Source organism: Schistocerca nitens, chromosome 10 (genome assembly GCF_023898315.1).
Source record: "Schistocerca nitens isolate TAMUIC-IGC-003100 chromosome 10, iqSchNite1.1, whole genome shotgun sequence".
Lineage (NCBI taxonomy): Eukaryota > Metazoa > Arthropoda > Insecta > Orthoptera > Acrididae > Schistocerca > Schistocerca nitens.
This window is the reverse complement of record NC_064623.1, coordinates 172182784-172202486: the sequence shown is the minus strand read 5'-3', so window position 1 is coordinate 172202486 and position 19703 is coordinate 172182784. Positions and strand designations below refer to the sequence as shown.

The 19703-nt window shown below is 45.0% G+C and overlaps 1 protein-coding gene across 1 annotated transcript in view; it reads right to left on the bottom strand.

The window, feature by feature from the left end:
- Positions 1 to 19703, bottom strand: part of LOC126210197 (cytochrome P450 4C1-like) — a 182540-nt gene that overhangs the window by 146658 nt on the left and 16179 nt on the right. Inside the window, exon 2 of the mRNA XM_049939375.1 lies at positions 17548 to 17797. Within this exon, the coding sequence (XP_049795332.1) occupies positions 17548 to 17762 (215 nt within the window). The 5' untranslated portion in view covers positions 17763 to 17797. The remainder of the gene's footprint in view (positions 1 to 17547; positions 17798 to 19703) is intronic.

The following is a 19703-nucleotide window of genomic DNA, read 5'->3' as shown; positions in this document are numbered from 1 at the left end:
CGTTATCATTACTTTTACTATTACCACTATTACTATTACCACAAGTACCCTTTCATTAGCAACTTTGAGCCAAGCACAAAATCAGTTACCTCTCTATTGTATATCGTAAATACACTCCTGGAAATTGAAATAAGAACACCGTGAATTCATTGTCCCAGGAAGGGGAAACTTTATTGGCACATTCCTGGGGTCAGATACATCACATGATCACACTGACAGAACCACAGGCACATAGACACAGGCAACAGAGCATGCACAATGTCGCCACTAGTACAGTGTATATCCACCTTTCGCAGCAATGCAGGCTGCTATTCTCCCATGGAGACGATCGTAGAGATGCTGGATGTAGTCCTGTGGAACGGCTTGCCATGCCATTTCCACCAGGCGCCTCAGTTGGACCAGCGTTCGTGCTGGACGTGCAGACCGCGTGAGACGACGCTTCATCCAGTCCCAAACATGCTCAATGGGGGACAGATCCGGAGATCTTGCTGGCCAGGGTAGTTGACTTACACCTTCTAGAGCACGTTGGGTGGCACGGGATACATGCGGACGTGCATTGTCCTGTTGGAACAGCAAGTTCCCTTGCCGGTCTAGGAATGGTAGAACGATGGGTTCGATGACGGTTTGGATGTACCGTGCACTATTCAGTGTCCCCTCGACGATCACCAGTGGTGTACGGCCAGTGTAGGAGATCGCTCCCCAAACCATGATGCCGGGTGTTGGCCCTGTGTGCCTCGGTCGTATGCAGTCCTGATTGTGGCGCTCACCTGCACGGCGCCAAACACGCATACGACCATCATTGGCACCAAGGCAGAAGCGACTCTCATCGCTGAAGACGACACGCCTGTCGCGACACCACTGGAGGCGGGCTGCACGATGTTGGGGCGTGAGCAGAAGACGGCCTAACGGTGTGCGGGACCGTAGCCCAGCTTCATGGAGACGGTTGCGAATGGTCCTCGCCGATACCCCAGGAGCAACAGTGTCCCTAATTTGCTGGGAAGTGGCGGTGCAGTCCCCTACGGCACTGCGTAGGATCCTACGGTCTTGGCGTGCATCCGTGCGTCGCTGCGGTCCGGTCCCAGGTCGACGGGCACGTGCACCTTCCGCCGACCACTGGCGACAACATCGATGTACTGTGGAGACCTCACGCCCCACGTGTTGAGCAATTCGGCGGTACGTCGACCCGGCCTCCCGCATGCCCACTATACGCCCTCGCTCAGAGTCCGTCAACTGCACATACGGTTCACGTCCACGCTGTCGCGGCATGCTACCAGTGTTAAAGACTGCGATGGAGCTCCGTATGCCACGGCAAACTGGCTGACACTGACGGCGGCGGTGCACAAATGCTGCGCAGCTAGCGTCATTCGACGGCCAACACCGCGGTTCCTGGTGTGTCCGCTGTGCCGTGCGTGTGATCATTGCTTGTACAGCCCTCTCGCAGTGTCCGGAGCAAGTATGGTGGGTCTGACACACCGGTGTCAATGTGTTCTTTTTTCCATTTCCAGGAGTGTAGTTTAGCAGGCTGGACATGGAGGTCTTAGTCTTAGTTTCTAGCTTTAACGTACCCTAATCTTAGTTAAGTTAGTTTTCAGGATGGTAGATGTTAAAGGAATGGTGAGCGACGGTCAGCGTCTTGAGGGTCATTCCAAGACCCGGGCCGCCGCCCACAACCAGGTGACGGGCAATATTATACCTATCCCTTCTCTATTCAGTTCTCTTCCTTCCTTCTTTCTAAATATTTAATTTCGTTTCGTTTATTAATATCTTATTTGATTTTGTATTAGTTATTTTTTCTAATGCTGCACACACACAAAAAAAAGATATCAAATGGATCTAAACAAATAGAGCCCGCCTCCACGTGGCGGGACACGGGCAACGGTGTGAGTGGGGACGGGAGCCGGGGTGGTGTTACTTTCAGTCACTCCGGACCCCGGACCCAGTCACAGTGGCTAAGTGGCAACATACGACCCACCATAAGAAATTAGACGGAGGGTCATAAAATGTAAGCAGCTAGTGAAAAGTGAAAAGTGTGCCCTGGTCGGTTGAAGTGGAAGTTACCTCGTCGGTGAGTCCGTTGACTGTCGGTCAGTTGGGTTCTCGTTGGATCGTGAATGGTTTACCCGACTGCCTGTCTCACCTAAGTGAGCGTTAGTGTCTGAATTACAGGTCGATCTTCCAACATCTGAGCGCCCTTGGGTGTACTGCCCTATTTATTTTTTTAAATTTGTTCTTGTTTGTACTTGTATGGTTTCTAGCCGATTTTTTAAATAATCACAGCTGTTTTGCTCTTTAGGCCTTCAGCCTAGTTTAAAGTATTGTTTCACGTAAGCCCTTTGGCATTTTAAAAATTTTAATGTTGCTTAATTTTAAGTCTTGCGCCTTCAGCCGATTTTCAGTTTAAGTTGTTTGCTCTTAAGGCCTTCAGCCTAAGTTAAAGAACTGTTTCACATAAGGCCTTTGGTATTTAAAAAGTAATGTTATGGAGTTTTAAGTGTTAGGCCTACAGCAGATTTGAATTTAACTTCTTTACTGCAACCTAACTAAGGAACTGTTTTAAGATAAGCCTTGCCTTTTTAATTTCTGATTATGCTTGTGTTTCAAGTTATCGGCCTTCAGCCGTTTCTAAATAAAAGTGGCTTTTAGCCAGTAATTAAGTCCCAAAGATTAAAGCTGTGTGTTTAAAAAAAAATTTTTTTTGGGCTTTTGTAATGTTTGATCAAATAATAAAGTTGTATATTCGAGTGTAGCTGACAGCCCCTTATTATGGCCCCTTTCCACAATTTATACTATCTGTCTTGTCATGTGGGTTTAGCAGCGATTCTCACAAGTATCTTGTCTAAATCATTCTGCAATTTCTTTTTATCATCTGACGACTTTATAAGACAGTAAATCACAGCATCATGATAAACAATCTGTGTGCCACTCAGATTGTCCCCTAAATCGTTTATGTAAGTCACCAACAACAGAGGGCATACACACGTCCTTGGCGAACGTCAGATGTCAGTTCTGTTTCACTCGATGGCTTTCCCTCAGTTACTAGTATCTGCAATCTTTATGAAAGGAAATCACGAAGCCAGTCGCCCAACTGAGACGATACTAAGCAGGCATGCAATTTGATTACAGGTGGCTTGTGAGGAACGGCGTCATCTACATCTACATCTACATCTACATACATACTCCAAAATCCACCATACGGTGCCTGGCGTAGTGTACCTCGTACCATAACTAGCATCTTCTCTCCCTGTTCCACTCCCAAACAGAACGAGGGAAAAATGACTGCCTATATGCTTCTGTACGAGCCCTAATCTCTCTTATCTTATATTTGTGGTCTTTCCGCGAAATGTAAGTTGGCGGCAGTAAAACTGTCCTGCAGTCAGCCTCAAATGCTGGTTCTCTAAATTTCCTCAGTAGCGATTCACGAAAAGAACGCCTCCTTTCCTCCAGAGACTTCCACCCGAGTTCCTGAAGCATTTCCGTAACACTCGCGTGATGATCAAACCTACCAGTAACAAATCTAGCAGCCCGCCTCTGAATTGCTTCTATGTCCTCCCTCAATCCGACCTGATAGGGATCCCAAACGCTCGAGCAGTACTCAAGAATAGGTCGCACCAGCGTTCTATAAGCGGTCTCCTTTACAGATGAACTACATCTTCCCAAAATTCTACCAATGAACCGAAGACGACTATCCGCCTTCCCCACAACTGCCATTACATACTTGTCCCACTTCATATCGCTCTGCAATGTTACGCCTAAATATTTAATCGACGTGACTGTGTCAAGCGCTACACTACTAATGGAGTATTCAAACATTACGGAATTCTTTTTCCTATTCATTTGCATTAATTTACATTTATCTATATTTAGATTTAGCTGCCATTCTTTACACCAGATTGTCACGAATCCTGTCCAAGTCATCTTGTATCCTCCTACAGTCACTCAACGACGATACCTTCCCGTACACCACAGCATCATCAGCAAACAGCCGCACATTGCTATCCACCCTATCCAAACGATCATTTATGTAGATAGAAAACAACAGCGGGCCTACCACACTACCCTGGGTCACTCCAGATGATACCCTCACCTCCGCGGAACACTCACCATCGAGGACAACGTACTGGGTTCTGTTACTTAAGGAGTCTTCGAACCACTCACATACTTGGGAACCAATCCCATATGCTTGTATCTTAGTTAGGAGTCTGCAGTGGGGCACCGAGTCAAACGCTTTCTGGAAATCAAGGAATATGGCATCCGTCTGATACCCTTCATCCATGGTTCGCAAGATATCATGTGAAAAAAGGACGAGTTTCGTTTCGCAGGAGCGATGCTTTCTAAAGCCGTGCTGATGTATGGACAGCAACTTCTCTGTCTCAAGGAAATTCATTATATTCGAACTGAGAATATGTTCGAGAATCCTGCAACAAACCGATGTTAAGGATATTGGTCTGTAATTTTGAGGATCCGTCCTTCTACCCTTCTTATATACAGGCGTCACCTGCGGTTTTTTCCAGTCGCTTGGGACTTTACGTTGGGCAAGAGATTCGCGATAAATTCAAGCGAAGTAAGGAGCCAATGCAGTAGAGTACTCTCTGTAAAACCGAATTGGAATCCCATGAGGACCTGTCGATTTATTTATTTTCAACCCATTCAGCTGCTTCACAACCCCAGGGATGTCTATCACTATGTCCTCCATACGGTAATCTGTACGAGACTCACACGGCGGTATGTTTGTACTATCCTCCTGCATGAAAAATTTCTCAAATGCTAAATTTAAAATTTCAGCTTTCGTTTTGCTGCCTTCCGTTTCCAGGCCAGACTGATCAGTGAGTGACTGGATGGAAGCCTTCGTCCCGCTTACCGAGACCAGAATTTCCTTGGGTTTTCAGCGAGACCTTTGCTAAGGTATGACGGTGGTAGTGGTTGAATGCCTCGCGCATCGTTCTTTTTACAGCAGCACGAATCTCTACTAACTTTTGCCTGTCATTCTCCCGATCTTTCTTGTACCGCGAGTGCATCTGCCTTTGCTTCCTGAGCATTCTCCGAATTGCGCTGTTAAACCACGGTGGGTCTTTTCTGTCCGTAACCCACTTTTTCGGCACATACTTGTCCAATGCGTGATTTACAATGTGTTTAAAATTGCCCATAATTGTTCCACGTCCATCGTACCGGATGTAAATGAAGTCGATTCATTTACTAAATGGGATGCTAACAACTGCTTATCTGCTCTTTCTAGTAAGAATACTGTCCTAGCCTTCTTGACCGACTTTTTAACTTTCGTTACTATAGTCGTAATGACAACATCATGATCACTAATTCCTGTCTCAACATTGACACCGTCGATGAGGTCTGGTCTGTTCGTGGCTACCAGGTCTAAAATATTTCCATTACGCGTTGGCTGTCGATTTAGCTGCTTAAGACAGTTTTCGGATAATGTGTTCAAAAGTAATTCACACGACGGCTTGTCTGTACCACCTGTAATGAATCCACAGACATCCCAGTCTATACTAGATAGGTTGAAGTCGCCTCCGACTAATATAGCATGATCCGGGTACTTCTGCGATACAGAATGTAGACGCCCTTTGAATGATTGTAGAACTGTCACGGTGGAACCTGGTGGCCGGTAATAGCACCCCACAATTAACTTTCTTTCCCCTAGCCCTGTTAAACGTGTCCAGATAACTTCACAATCACACTCTACTTCGACCTCAGTAGACACAATATTTTTGTCAACACCTCCTACGGTGTCTAATCTGTCTTTCCGATACGCGTTCCAACCCTCACTAGATATTTCAGAACTTCCTATCGCGTCAAATGCGACCTGGAAATCTAGAAACACGTAATGAGATTGAGATCCCTTTTGATAGCACTCAATACTTCATGTCAATAAAGAGCTAGATGTGATTAGCAAAAACGGTATTTTCTGCGTCCATGTTGGCTATTTGTCACAAATGGTTATCTGCCAGGTAACACAGCACATGTTCGGAAATCCTACTACAAATCGAGGTTATTGATACGCCTCAGTAATTCAGTCGATTACTCCTATTTCCTCTCTTGAGTACTGGTGTGACCTTGCGACATTTCAGTCTTTTCTCGAACTAGCGGGGTCTATATGATTTCTAGGTACGGAGCTATTGTACCAGCATAGTCTGAACGGAACTTAACTACTAAACAGCTTGGATCGGAGGCCTTGCTTTGTTAAGTGATTTAAGCTGCTTAGTTACACCGATAATATCTACTTCGAAGCTTCTCACGTTATTCGTCAGTAACACTAGCATCGCTATCGCTCAGTGAAGGTATTCATTGTCTCTGGCCGCTGGCATGCTTTACGTACGACCAGAACCTCTTCGAATTTTCTGCCAGATTTCGAGACAGAGGGTCTTTATGGGAACTACGAGAACCGTCTCGCACTGTAATCAGCGCTAAGCTCCGATCTTCAATAAAACATGGCCTGTCTTGGAGATTTTACGTACTTTTAAATTTGACACGTGTTTTCCGTTGCTGCTTCAACAGTGTTCTGACATGTTCTGTGTACCACGGTGGTACAGTAACATTTCTTATTATTTATTTGCTACATATGTTTGACAGAGCACTGAAAGACCTGAGTCGAAACAAGGCCCCCGGAGTAGACAACATTCCATTGGAACTACTGACGGCTTTGGGAGAGCCAGTCCTGACAAAACTCTACCATCTGGTGAGCAAGATGTATGAAACAGGCGAAATACCCTCAGACTTCAAGAAGAATATAATAATTCCAATCCCAAAGAAAGCAGGTGTTGACAGATGTGAGAATTACCGAATAATCAGTTTAATAAGCCACAGCTGCAAAATACTAACACGAATTCTTTACAGACGAATGCAAAAACTAGTAGAAGCCGACCTCGGGGAAGATCAGTTTGGATTCCGTAGAAACACTGGAACACGTGAGGCAATACTCACCTTACGACTATCTTAGAAGAAAGATTAAGGAAAGGCAAACCTACGTTTCTAGCATTAGTAGACTTAGAGAAAGCTTTTGACAATGTTGACTGGAATAGCCTCTTTCAAATTCTAAAGGTGGCAGGGGTAAAATTCAGGGAGCGAAAGGCTATTTACAATTTGTACAGAAACCAGATGGCAGTTATAAGAGTCGAGGGACATGAAAGGGAAGCAGTGGTTGGGAAGGGAGTAAGACAGGGTTGTAGCCTCTCCCCGATGTTATTCAATCTGTATTTTGAGCAAGCAGTAAAGGAAACAAAAGAAAAATTCGGAGTAGGTATTAAAATCCATGGAGGAGAAATAAAAACTTTGAGGTTCGCCGATGACATTGTAATTCTGTCAGAGACAGCAAAGGACTCGGAAGAGCAGTTGAACGGAATGGATGGTGTCTTGAAGGGAGGATATAAGATGAACATCAACAAAAGCAAAACGAGGATAATGGAATGTAGTCGAATGAAGTCGGGTGATGTTGAGGGTATTAGATTAGGAAATGAGACACTTAAAGTAGTAAAGGAGTTTTGCTATTTGGGGAGCAAAATAACTGATGATGGTCGAAGTAGAGAGGATATAAAATGTAGACTGGCAATGGCAAGGAAAGCGTTTCTGAAGAAGAGAAATTTGTTAACATCGAGTATACATTTAAGCGTCAGGAAGTCATTTCTGAAAGTTTTTGTATGGAGTGTAGCCATGTATGGAAGAGAAACATGGACGGTAAATACTTTGGACAAGAAGAGAATAGAAGCTTTCGAAATGTGGTGCTACAGAAGAATGCTGAAGATTAGATGGGTAGATCACATAACTAATGAGGAGGTACTGAATAGGATTGGGGAGAAGAGGAGTTTGTGGCACAACTTGACCAGAAGAAGGGATCGGTTGGTAGGACATGTTCTGAGGCATCAAGGGATCACCAATTTAGTATTGGAGGGCAGCGTGGAGGGTAAAAATCGTAGGGGGAGACCAAGAGATGAATACACTAAGCAGATTCAGAAGGATGTAGGTTGCAGTAGGTACTGGGAGATGTAGAAGCTTGCACATGATAGAGTAGCATAGAGAGCTGCATCAAACCAGTCTCAGGACTGAAGACCACAACAACATGTTTCAACTACCGTCCGTACTTTCTCTTTGAATCCAAACTACGTCTAGTCTACCCTTACATGTAGTGAAACGACTGCGACTCTGTCTTAGGAAGCAATGAAGCCAATTTTTATCTTTTTTTCAGTGGATGTATTTTGTGTCTTTCTGTGTGGATTTGGATGTCACGCTATTTAGCCTCTCTACAACGACATTGTAGTCACTCTTGTCTGTATCCTTTACAGTGCTCCTTATCTGAATAAAGTCGACCGAAGTAACTCTGTGGTTAGCACACTGAACTTGCACTCTGGAGGACGATGGTTCAAATGCGCGTCCGGCCAGCCTTATTTATGTTTTCCGTGAGTTCGCTAAATCGCTTGAGACAATTGTCGGGGTGGTTCCTTTGAAAGGGCACGGCCAATTTTCTTCTCCAACCTTCCATAATCCAGGCATGTGCTCCGTGGTGTGAAACATTGCTTGTTGCAAAATGTGATGAATCTAGGTGAACGTGTAGTACCCAACAGATTTTGAAGCATGAGTTTGCTTGTAGCAAAATATGTGACATAAGTGGCCGCATCTTTTTATTACATTGACGTAGAATTTTAAACTTTTTACCTCTCCAAGGAATCGTAAACCTTCGTACTTAACATAAATTTCATCTTCGTAGCTCTAACAGCCCCTTAAAACAGCCTGCCGCAGTGGCCGAGCGGTTCTGGGTGCTACAGTATGGAACCGCACGACCGCTACGGTTCGAATCCTGCGTCGGGCATGGATGTGTGTGATGTTCTTAGGTTAGTTTAAGTACTTCTAAGTTATAGGGAACTGATGACGTCAGAAGTTAAGTCCCATAGTGGTCAGAGCCATTTGAACCATCCTTAAAACAAGGGGTCTTAATACACATACAGACAGACAGTCGAACAACAAATGAGGAAAAAATATTTTTCCCTGGGATGTAATTACAAACTCGAGTGTGCGTATATGCGACACATATGGCTGTATGTTTTGATAGCACTGACTTAGAAACTTAAATTTTGTATACCGCCAAGGACTCGTGGACCTTAGTATGTGGAAATTCGAAATTTATGTTTCTACCCGTCCTTGAGAAAAGAGTTTGTTAACAGCTGGACAGATAGATGGACAACAATGTTATCCTGTACACAAACGGGGCTAGGGAGCGGGGTTGTTGCCTCTGGCTCCTGAAAACAATGCGGGGACAGAAAGTGATTGCTGCATGCCGCTTATGAGAACAATGTACAGGAGGTCGAGTGGTCGGCACACACCAAGTGGACGTCCAGGGCTGGCGTCAAACAATAAAACAGAAAATTAGGTCAAATAAACACAAGTTATTTCAATGTACAACTAGGGAGGAAGTTACCAGGTGTAGACCAGTCTAGAAGGACCTTCGACCATAGATACTAGTAGACTGGCCTTGCTGTGCAGAAGCTATAGGGCCGGTGTGGCTCCGACATAAACCACGTGACTGTTGGCAAAACGTGGCGGGATTTCAAATCAGCTGTTGCCATCCTATGTGTGTATCGTATTTTGCGCACATTTCTCAATTGACTGCCAAACGCTTCCAACAAAAATTACTTTTTTTATTTGCGAAAAATTATGTCAGAACTACATTTGACCTGGATTTGTTCAAAGTACCATTTATAAAATCTAACAAATACATCGAACGCCACTCTGGTGGGCAGCGGGACGAAATTACTATAAACTATCAATTAAAGTAAAATGCCGTTAAAATTCTTTTAAACAGTAAGAGTGAGCTCGTGTCAAAACTTTAAACATTGGATTCGCCGCGTTTTGAGCTCTAGTCACTTATAAAAGAAAATGGGATATGGGAATTATGTCAACTATAGGTGCCAAAATTGTCGACTTTAGGAGCAGGTCCATTTTAGAGTATCAATTTTAGGTGCACTTCAAAGGTTTAGTTCCCACTATTTTTACAAAAGTTTAAACTATCAGTCTAAAAAACAATTTTTTGGATACCAGAATAAGCTTTTCACTCTGCAGCGGAGTGTGCGCTGATATGAAACTTCCTGGCAGATTAAAACTGTGTGCCCGACCGAGACTCGAACTCGGTACGTTTGCCTTTCGCGGGCAAGTGCTCTACCAACTGAGCTACCGAAGCACGACTCACGCCCGGTACTCACAGCTTTACTTCTGCCAGTACCTCGTCTCCTACCTTCCAAACTTTACAGAAGCTCTCCTGCGAACCATGCAGAACTAGCACTCCTGAAAGAAAGGATATTGCATGGTTCGCAGGAGAGCTTCTGTAAAGTTTGGAAGGTAGGAGACGAGGTACTGGCAGAAGTAAAGCTGTGAGTACCGGGCGTCAGTTGTGCTTCGGTAGCTCAGTTGGTAGAGCACTTGCCCGCGAAAGGCAAAGGTCCCGAGTTCGAGTCTCGGTCGGGCACACAGTTTTAATCTGCCAGGAAGTTTCAATTTTTTGGATAAAAGGTGAGGCTTTGCGGTTTCAGAAAATAATTTTGGAGCCTACATCTATTTAATAGTATTAGAAGGTAGAAAAACATCCTCTTCATGTGTCGACTATAGGTGCTCTTACCTTATTATATACCGAGCGAGGTGGCACAGAGGTTAGCACACTGGACTCGCATTCGGGAGAACGACGGTTCAATCCCGCGTCCGGCCTTCCTGATTTAGGTTTTCCGTCATTTCCCTAAATCGCTCCAGGCAAATGCCGGGATGGTTCCTTTGAAAGGGCACGGCCGACTTCCTTCCCCATCCTTCCCTGATCCGATGAGACCGATGACCTCGCTGTTTGGTCTCTTCCCCCAAACAACCCAACCCCAACCTTATTATAATCTCACTTGTATATACAAAAAGGCGCGTATGTGCAGATGGCTTAAAGTTTTTCCGTTTCAGGGCCTGTATCCAAAGCTGCCTTCGGTTTTCATCCTTAGGGAACCTATGAGTAGGAACGAGAAACAGTTATACTTACTTCTGTAACCGAATTATCACAGATACTTTCCAAAATGTAATATGTCTGACGTTACAGGTATCACTTTCAACACTTTAATTTACGCGATACTCTATTTCAAGTGTAAAAAACATATAAAAGTGACTTCAGCAGATTTCAATAAACGCATCTGCACTATCTTTGAAACACTTACACGGGAAATGCCATTTCCCCCGACAAAACGGTGAGTACAGCCATAAGCGCAACACGAAACAACCATGTTTTGCCAACATTCACGTGATTTCAGCCTAGAGATGTTGGAGCCACGAAAATTACGTCAGGGCCAGTCTATTATATTTATGGTCGAAGAGAAGGACGAACAACCTAAATAAAGGGGGCAACCGGAGGGGGAGCCGGCTGACCATAAGTACTGTGTTGGTCGGTCTTGGGTTCCAGAGCCTACCAAGGAAGACTACTGCTCTATTCCAGGTGTGGATCACAAGAGAGAAGCAACTGTGTTCTGCTCTGCAAGACACTCCTGCGCCCATACATGTGCCTTTTCCTCCCACACATGCGACTGGATAAAACTCATGGCGTGAATTTACTATTAATTTCTTCAGAGGACTGAGGGAGTCTCTTGTCAGCAGCTTGAACAGGACAGAACTGCCCCTGTTGTGGAAGGTAGGCACCTGTGGTCAGGTCTACATCTACGTCTACATGATTACTCTGCAATTCACATTTAAGAGCTTGGCAGAGGGTTCATCGAACCACAATCATACTATCTCCCTACCAAAAACTGAGTTCATCGACGAACAACGAACTTAAACAGGTGTCTTACGACGTCCGCCCCGAGCGGATACAACGAACGAAAGCGAACAAAATGAGATTTAAAAAAAATTAAAAAAAATAGATGGATAGAGCGTCTGCCATGTAAGGAGGAGATCCCAGGTTCGAGTCCCGGTCGGGGCACACATTTTCATCTGTCCCCGTTGACGTATAACACCTGTAAGCAGCTAAGGGTGTACATTTCATTGTAATTTCATTCTGTTTGTCACACTTAGTTTATGACAGTGCGTGTAAGACTTCAAATGGTTCAAATGGCTCTGAGCACTATGCGACTTAACTTCTGAGGTCATCAGTCGCCTAGAACTTAGAACTAATTAAACCTAACTAAGGACATCACACACATCCATGCCCGAGGCAGGATTCGAACCTGCGACCGTAGCGGTCGCCCGGCTCCAGACTGCAGCGCCTAGACCCCCACGGCCACTCCGGCCGGCGTGTAAGACTATCTATTATTCAATTTACGAGACAGATCGCGTTTACACTTTGTTTTTTTTTTGGGGCATTAGAATTGTGCACGTTGCACATGTTGAAAATATCAGGGCTTGATCAGTACTGCTTATGGGATTAGTCTGCACTTTTAATCTCCCACACACACACACACACACACAACTTTCACGCATTAACAGCACCTGAAGTGGTTTGAAAGAGGCCTCAATGTGGGTTTTCATTTGGCCAGCTGGATGAATTGCGCAGTATTCATATTTTTGTATCATTTGGATGCGACAGTGGCCTGATGTTGGACCACATGGGAATATGAATGGAGGCACACATGCCGTTGACGCACCTTTCGTCCATGCCTGTTGACAAAAGGGAGGATCGTCTTGCATCAAAGCCTTCTGACTCGTGCGTGCCAGCTGAGAACAGGTGATGGACTCCCAGCGACATTTTGTGCCACTGGTGGGAGACTTGTAGCAGGTGGACTACGGAATTACTGTCCCACGCGTGGGCTGCCATTGACTCCGCGACACAAATGGATGCGTTTTGCAAAGGTGAAATGAAGTAGGATCATGAACTGTTGACAAACTGCATCACATCAGCAATGGATCATAGCAACTCATTACCGCAAACGATTATTGTCGTCCCGTATGGTGACGACTTGGGAGGGGTTCGATTCTTCCAGTGTCTTGGACAGCCACAGCTGAGTGTTACTTCTGACGTCATGGGGTGGGCAGCGATAGATCTTCAGGTCATGGCTGGCAGTCACTCAAGGAACGGTGACGAAACAGTGTGTTAGCTCCCATGTGACAGCTCTCTGCTGACTCCTTCAACAGGCTAATGCTCATTTAGAGATCGCCTGTGTCCCTACCAACTATCTGGCGATGTTGAGGTGTCCCCATTGTCAGCAAAATCCTCCGGTCTGTTCCTGATAGGTAATCAGCGGGACCACCTCGGACATCAGCTCTGTAGCAGTTCTAATATTCAGGATGTCGAGGACACATTACAAATGTAGGGGGACGAGCGTGCCTCGGGAGAGGAAACGACTTCATACTGATAAGCACTGATAAGGGGCTAACACCGCCAAGTTCTTTGTAAATTTTACTCCGTAGGGTAATCACTGAAATGACATAACATACTTTCTCAACACATGAAGCTCCTCCCCTTTATGGTGATTAACCTTTTTTGTGACATTTGATCTGTTTTAGCATCTACATATCAGAACAGCTGCAGTTCGTGGATCAACACTAGCGCAGGCTGTGTATCTGCTGCAGTGCTGTAAATAAAAAAAAAAATAATTCAGATGGCTCTGAGCACTATGGGACTTAACAGCTGAGGTCATCAGTCCGCTAGAACTTAGAACTACTTAAACCTAAGGACATCACACACATCCATACCCGAGTCAGGATTCGAACCTGCGACCATAGCAGTCGCGCGGTTCATGAGTGAAGCGCCTAGAACCGCTCAGCCACGGCGGCCGGCCCATTGTTGTCAAATGCTGCCCATATTGTAATCAGTCTTCCAGGAGACGCCACAAGCTCCCCTCATCAAACTTCTGTTCTGGCGTTCGACATCTCTTTATTTGCACAGGGAAAATTTTCCCTCGTGCCAGATGATGAAACGAGTCGATTGCACAGACGTTCCAATGAGATGATTAACCCACACTGCACGGACGATGTAGTTCAGGCCGGTAGCGGTTCTGTGATGTTTTGGGGGCTTTTTCCCTGCTATGACCTGGTCCCACACATCAGCTTACCGTGAACATGAATTAGGATGGTCATTTGAACAATTTCGGCGTCCAAATGTTGGCATTTCCCTTCTACACCTTCGTGGCACGTATGTTGAGGAGACACTTGTCTTCGAAGATAAGAACAGCAGTGTTGACAGGGCTCCACACCCCCCCCCCGCCCCCCTCAAGAACACCCAGACACACTGTCTCTCTTCAACTGGCTCAATCTTAACCAGGTACCAAATATAAGAGACTGTTTGCATCATTGGATGAAACGCCACAATTAACATTCTCAGAATGTGATAGCTCTACAGGAGCTAATCATCAATGAGTTACCACTGCTGCACATTTTGAAGTGACAGATAGGTACGGCTAACTAGAGTGGATTTGACGGATGGGGAAATGTTGCGCAAGTCCAAATGCAGGTGAGCGTAGCCACCATATGGCGTGCTGAATTACTGAGATGTGGGGATTTCGAAATGTATAAGTACTCTGTACATACATCTGCAAACAAGCAAAAAAATAATCACGAAATTTATTTTTCGAAATGATGACAAAAATTTATGATTGTCCTTAGATCGTTAAGAAAAGCAGTGGACCCAGAACAGACACGTGACGGTTACCTCAATAATTCCTGGGCGATAATTTCCAATTTTAAGAGGGTTGTCCATAAAACAATGTCCCAATTATTTTCCACAATGAAAAGCATGTTCATTGGCATTGAATGAAATATATTTGGAAAGCTTAGACTCAAACCTACTTGTCGACATAATCACAGTTGGGATCAATGCATTTTTGCTTGTGGTGTACCATCTTCTGTATGACCGCACAAGTTCGCAGCTCGTGGTCGTGCGGTAGCGTTCCCGCTTCCCACGCTCGGGTTCCCGGGTTCGATTCCCGGCGGGGTCAGGGATTTTCTCTGCCTCGTGATGACTGGGTGTTGTGTGATGTCCTTAGGTTAGTTAGGTTTACGTACTTCTAAGTTCTAGGGGACTGATGACCATAGTTGTTAAGTCCCATAGTGCTCAGAGCCATTTGAACCATTTTATGACCGCACTGTAGAACTCTCCCACAGTGCCACAAAGGTAGCTTAAAATATCGTCTTTCAGCTACTCTCTGGTTATGAAGTGCGTCCCACTCAGGTATTTCCTCAATTCCGTGAAGAGATGAAAATCACTTGGGAATATTTATGGGTTGCACGGCCGGTGTGTGACAGCATCCCAACATCCATATTTTGTTCATGAGATTTGTTGTGACACGGGTGATACGTGAACGAGCGTTGTTCTGATGAAAAAGCACTCCCTTCGTGTGATTGTGCTCTTGTTTTGGATCACATGGTGAAGGTTCTTCAGCGTCTCACAGTAGCCGTCGATTGCTGTACCGGCGGGCAAGAATTCGCACAACAAGAACCCCTTCCTGTTCCAAACCATGCTCGCCATCAATTTTCCCGGCGGACATTGTTTATTTAAATTTCCGCAGCTACTTCGGCGCTGTATCTTTCCACCGACAGGATTGTTGTTTCGTTTTAGGTGTTATTAGTGGACCCAGATCTCGTCCTCATTGTCAATAGAGTCTAAGAACTCCTCACCATCAGTTGCGTAGGCCTGATGAAATTCGAGGTCCATTTACATGCGTTTCCGTTTGTGATCTTCCGTAAGCATTCCCAGGACCAACATTGCACAAACCTTGGCATACCTTAAATGGTTGCCAAAATTTTTTCAGTCATGATCCTGGTGACATCAGGGGTCATCTCACAGAGCTCGTGAATTGTCAGCCTTCGATCTTTCACCATTGCTTCTTCCACTTTCGCAGTCGTCTCGTGCGAAACCGATGGCCGTCCAGAACACTGTCCGTCATGGGCGTCTGTACGTCCGTCTTTGAGTTCCCTCCACCATTTTCACGCATGTTCTCCGCTCATACGCGTATCTCCATAGACCTCACACAGTTGGGAATGAATGTCTACCGGCATAGTCTTTTTTTGCACACAGGAAACAAATCACAGAGCGTAATTCTCTTCTGGGGTGAGATGCGGATCGGCGTCCCGTCTCTGAAGGCTGCCAAGCCAAGACTGATCGTCGCAAACAGCTCACCGAGGCGAAAAATGAGTGAGGGAGAACGAAGCTAAACACCATTGTTGCCGGATGCAGTGTAATGGCGTTCCTCGCGACTGCAGGTACTTGGCAATCTTATTTTACGGACACCCATCGTATTTAGTACTAAAAGAATCGTTGATCATCTACATCTACATCTACATGATTACTCTGCAATTCACATTTAAGTACTTGGCAGAGGGTTCATCGAACCACAATCATACTATCTCTCTACCATTCCACTCCCGAACAGCGCGCGGGAAAAACGAACACCTAAACCTTTCTGTTCGAGCTCTGATTTCTCTTATTTTATTTTGATGATCATTCCTACCTATGTAGGTTGGGCTCAAGAAAATATTTTCGCATTCGGAAGAGAAAGTTGGTGACTAAAATTTCTTAAATAGATCTCGCCGCGACGAAAAACGTCTTTGCTTTAATGACTTCCATCCCAACTCGCGTATCATATCTGCCAACTCTCTCCCCTATTACGTGATAATACAAAACGAGCTGCCCTTTTTTGCACCCTTTCGATCTCCTCCGTCAATCCCACCTGGTATGGATCCCACACCGTGCAGCAATATTCTAACAGAGGACGAACAAGTGTAGTGTAAGCTGTCTCTTTAGTAGACTTGTTGCATCTTCTAAGTGTTCTGCCAATGAAACGCAACCTTTGGCTTGCCTTCCCCACAATATTATCTATGTGGTCTTTCCAACTGAAGTTGTTCGTAATTTTAACACCCAGGTACTTAGTTGAATTGATAGCCTTGAGAATTGTACTATTTATCGAGTAATCGAATTCCAACGGATTTCTTTTGGAACTCATATGGATCACCTTACACTTTTCGTTATTTAGCGTCAACTGCCACCTGCCACACCAACATCAATCTTTTCTAAATCGCTTTGCAACTGATACTGGTCTTCGGATGACCTTACTAGACGCTAAATTCCAGCATCATCTGCGAACAACCTAAGAGAACTGCTCAGATTGTCACCCAGGTCATTTATATAGATCAGGAACAGCACAGGTCCCAGGACGCTTCCCTGGGGAACACCTGATATCACTTCAGTTTTACACGATGATTTGCCGTCTATTACTACGAACTGCGGCCTTCCTGACACGAAATCACGAATCCAGTCGCACAACTGAGACGGTACCCCATAGGCCCGCAGCTTGATTAGAAGTCGCTTGTGAGGAAAGGTGACAAAAGCTTTCCGCAAATCTAGAAATACGGAATCAACTTGAGATCCCCTGTCGATAGCGGCCATTACTTCGTGCGAATAAAGTGCTAGCTGCGTTACACAAGAACGATGTTTTCTGAAACCATGCTGATTACGTATCATCTTTGCGCCTAGTTCCCTAACGCTTCAACTTGTGCAAAACTAGACATCGTCCACAATTATGCTATTTATTTTCGGAGACCAGGCAGCATCATTTCTGTGTGTGTGTTATGTTACGGCTAACCACTCTCCCAGCTCACCTAGTCAAGTCTCCGTATTGGTCGTAGAGGTCTCGTAGCTTGCGGACCGTCAGTGGTAGCTCGCGGAATTGCAGGATGTTCCCGATGATGGGCAGTGTGGGTGGCCCCGGAGCGTCTATGAGCGGTCTGGTGGCCCACAGCCTCCAGAGCACCGCCACCACGCCGGCGCAGCACCACACCACCACGAGCACCAACAGCCACAGCCACCACGCCATGGCCCAGCAGCTATCGACGGTTGTCGATAATCGACCTGAAGTCAGAAGCACAGCTGGTCACACATTTCGTAGTTGTCAATACTGTGCACGGGTTTCATTTTCCTCTTCACAATTGGTGGATTAACAGGACTAGTACTAGCAAATTCGTCCCTTGACATTCAGAAAGAATGGTAAATACTACATGTTTCAAGCAACAATATTGGGGTTACGAAGCTGCTGCGTTCGTAAGTATTACACGATGTGGAAAATATTTTTGTGAATAAACCGTATGGGTCACACGACACACTTGTTAGCCAAAACATAATGACCTGCTGATTTATAGTGGGCTAGTCAACTTGTGGAACGCTGCACAGTGGCTGTCCTATGTGACCTGGGTTCGACATATCTGTTGTTGTTGTTGTTGTCTTCAGACCTGAGACTGGTTTCATGCAGCTCTCCATGCTACTCTATCCCGTGCAAGCTTCTTTTTTGTACTTACTGCAACCTAAATCCTTCTGAATCTGGTACTTACTGCAACCTAAATCCTTCTGAATCTGCTTAGTGTATTCATCTCTTGGTCTCCCTCTACGATTTTTACCCTCCACGCTGCCCTCCAATGCTAAATTTGTATTCCCTTGATGCCTCAGAACAATATCCTACCAACCGGTCCCTTCTTCTCGTAAAGTTGTGCTACAAACTCCTCTTCTCCCCAATTCTATTCAATATCTCCTCATTAGCTATGTGATCTACCCATCTAATTTTCAGCATTCTTCTGTAGCACCACATTTCGAAAGCTTCTATTCTCTTCTTGTCCAAACTATTCATCGTCCATGTTTCACTTCCATACATGGCTACACTCCATGCAAATACTTTCAGAAACAATTTCCTGACACTTAAATCCATACTCGATGTTAACAACTTTCTCTTCATCAGAAACGCTTTCCTTGCCATTGCCAGTCTACATTTATATCCTCTCTACTTCGACCATCATCAGTTATTTTGCTCCCCAAATAGCAAAACTCCTTTACTACTTTAAGCGTCTCATTTCCTAATCTAATTCCCGCAGCATCACCCGATTTAATTCGACTACATTCCATTACCCTCGTTTTGCTTTTGTGAATGTTCATCAAATATCCTCCTTTCAAGGCACTGTCCATTCCGTTCAGCTGCTCTTCCAGGTCCTTTGCTGTCTCTGACAGAATTACAATGTCATCGGCGAACCTCAAAGTTTTTATTTCTTCTCCATGGACATTAATACCTACTCCGAATTTTTCTGTTGTTTCCTTTACTGCTTGCTCAATATACAGATTGAATAACATCGGGGACAGGCTACAACCCTGTCTCACTCCCTTCCCAACCACTGCTTCCCTTTCATGCCCCTCGACCCTTATAACTGCCATCTGCTTTCTGTACAAATTGTAAATAGCTTTTCGCTCCCTGTATTTTACCCCTGCCACCTTTAGAATTTGAAAGAGAGTATTCCAGTCAACATTGTCAAGAACTTTCTCTAAGTCTACAAATGCTAGAAACGTAGGTTTGCCTTTACTTAATCTATGTTCTAAGATAAGTCGTAGGATCAGTATTGCCTCACGTGTTCCAACATTTCTGCGGAATCCAAACTGATTTTCCCTGAGGTCGGCTTCTACCAGTTTTTCCATTCGTCTGTAAAGAATTCGCGTTAGTATTTCGCAGCTGTGACTTATTCAACTGATAGTTCGGTAATTTTCACATCTGTCAACACCTGCTTTCTTTGGGATTGGAATTATAATATTCTTCTTGAAGTCTGAGCGTATTTCGCCTGTCTCATACATATTGCTCACCAGATGGTAGATTTTTGTCAGGACTGGCTCTCCCAAGGCCGTCAGTAGTTCTAATGGAATGTTGTCTACTCCCGGGGCCTTGTTTCGACTCAGGTCTTTCAGTGCTCTGTGAAACTCTTCACGCAGTATCAAAGCTCCAATT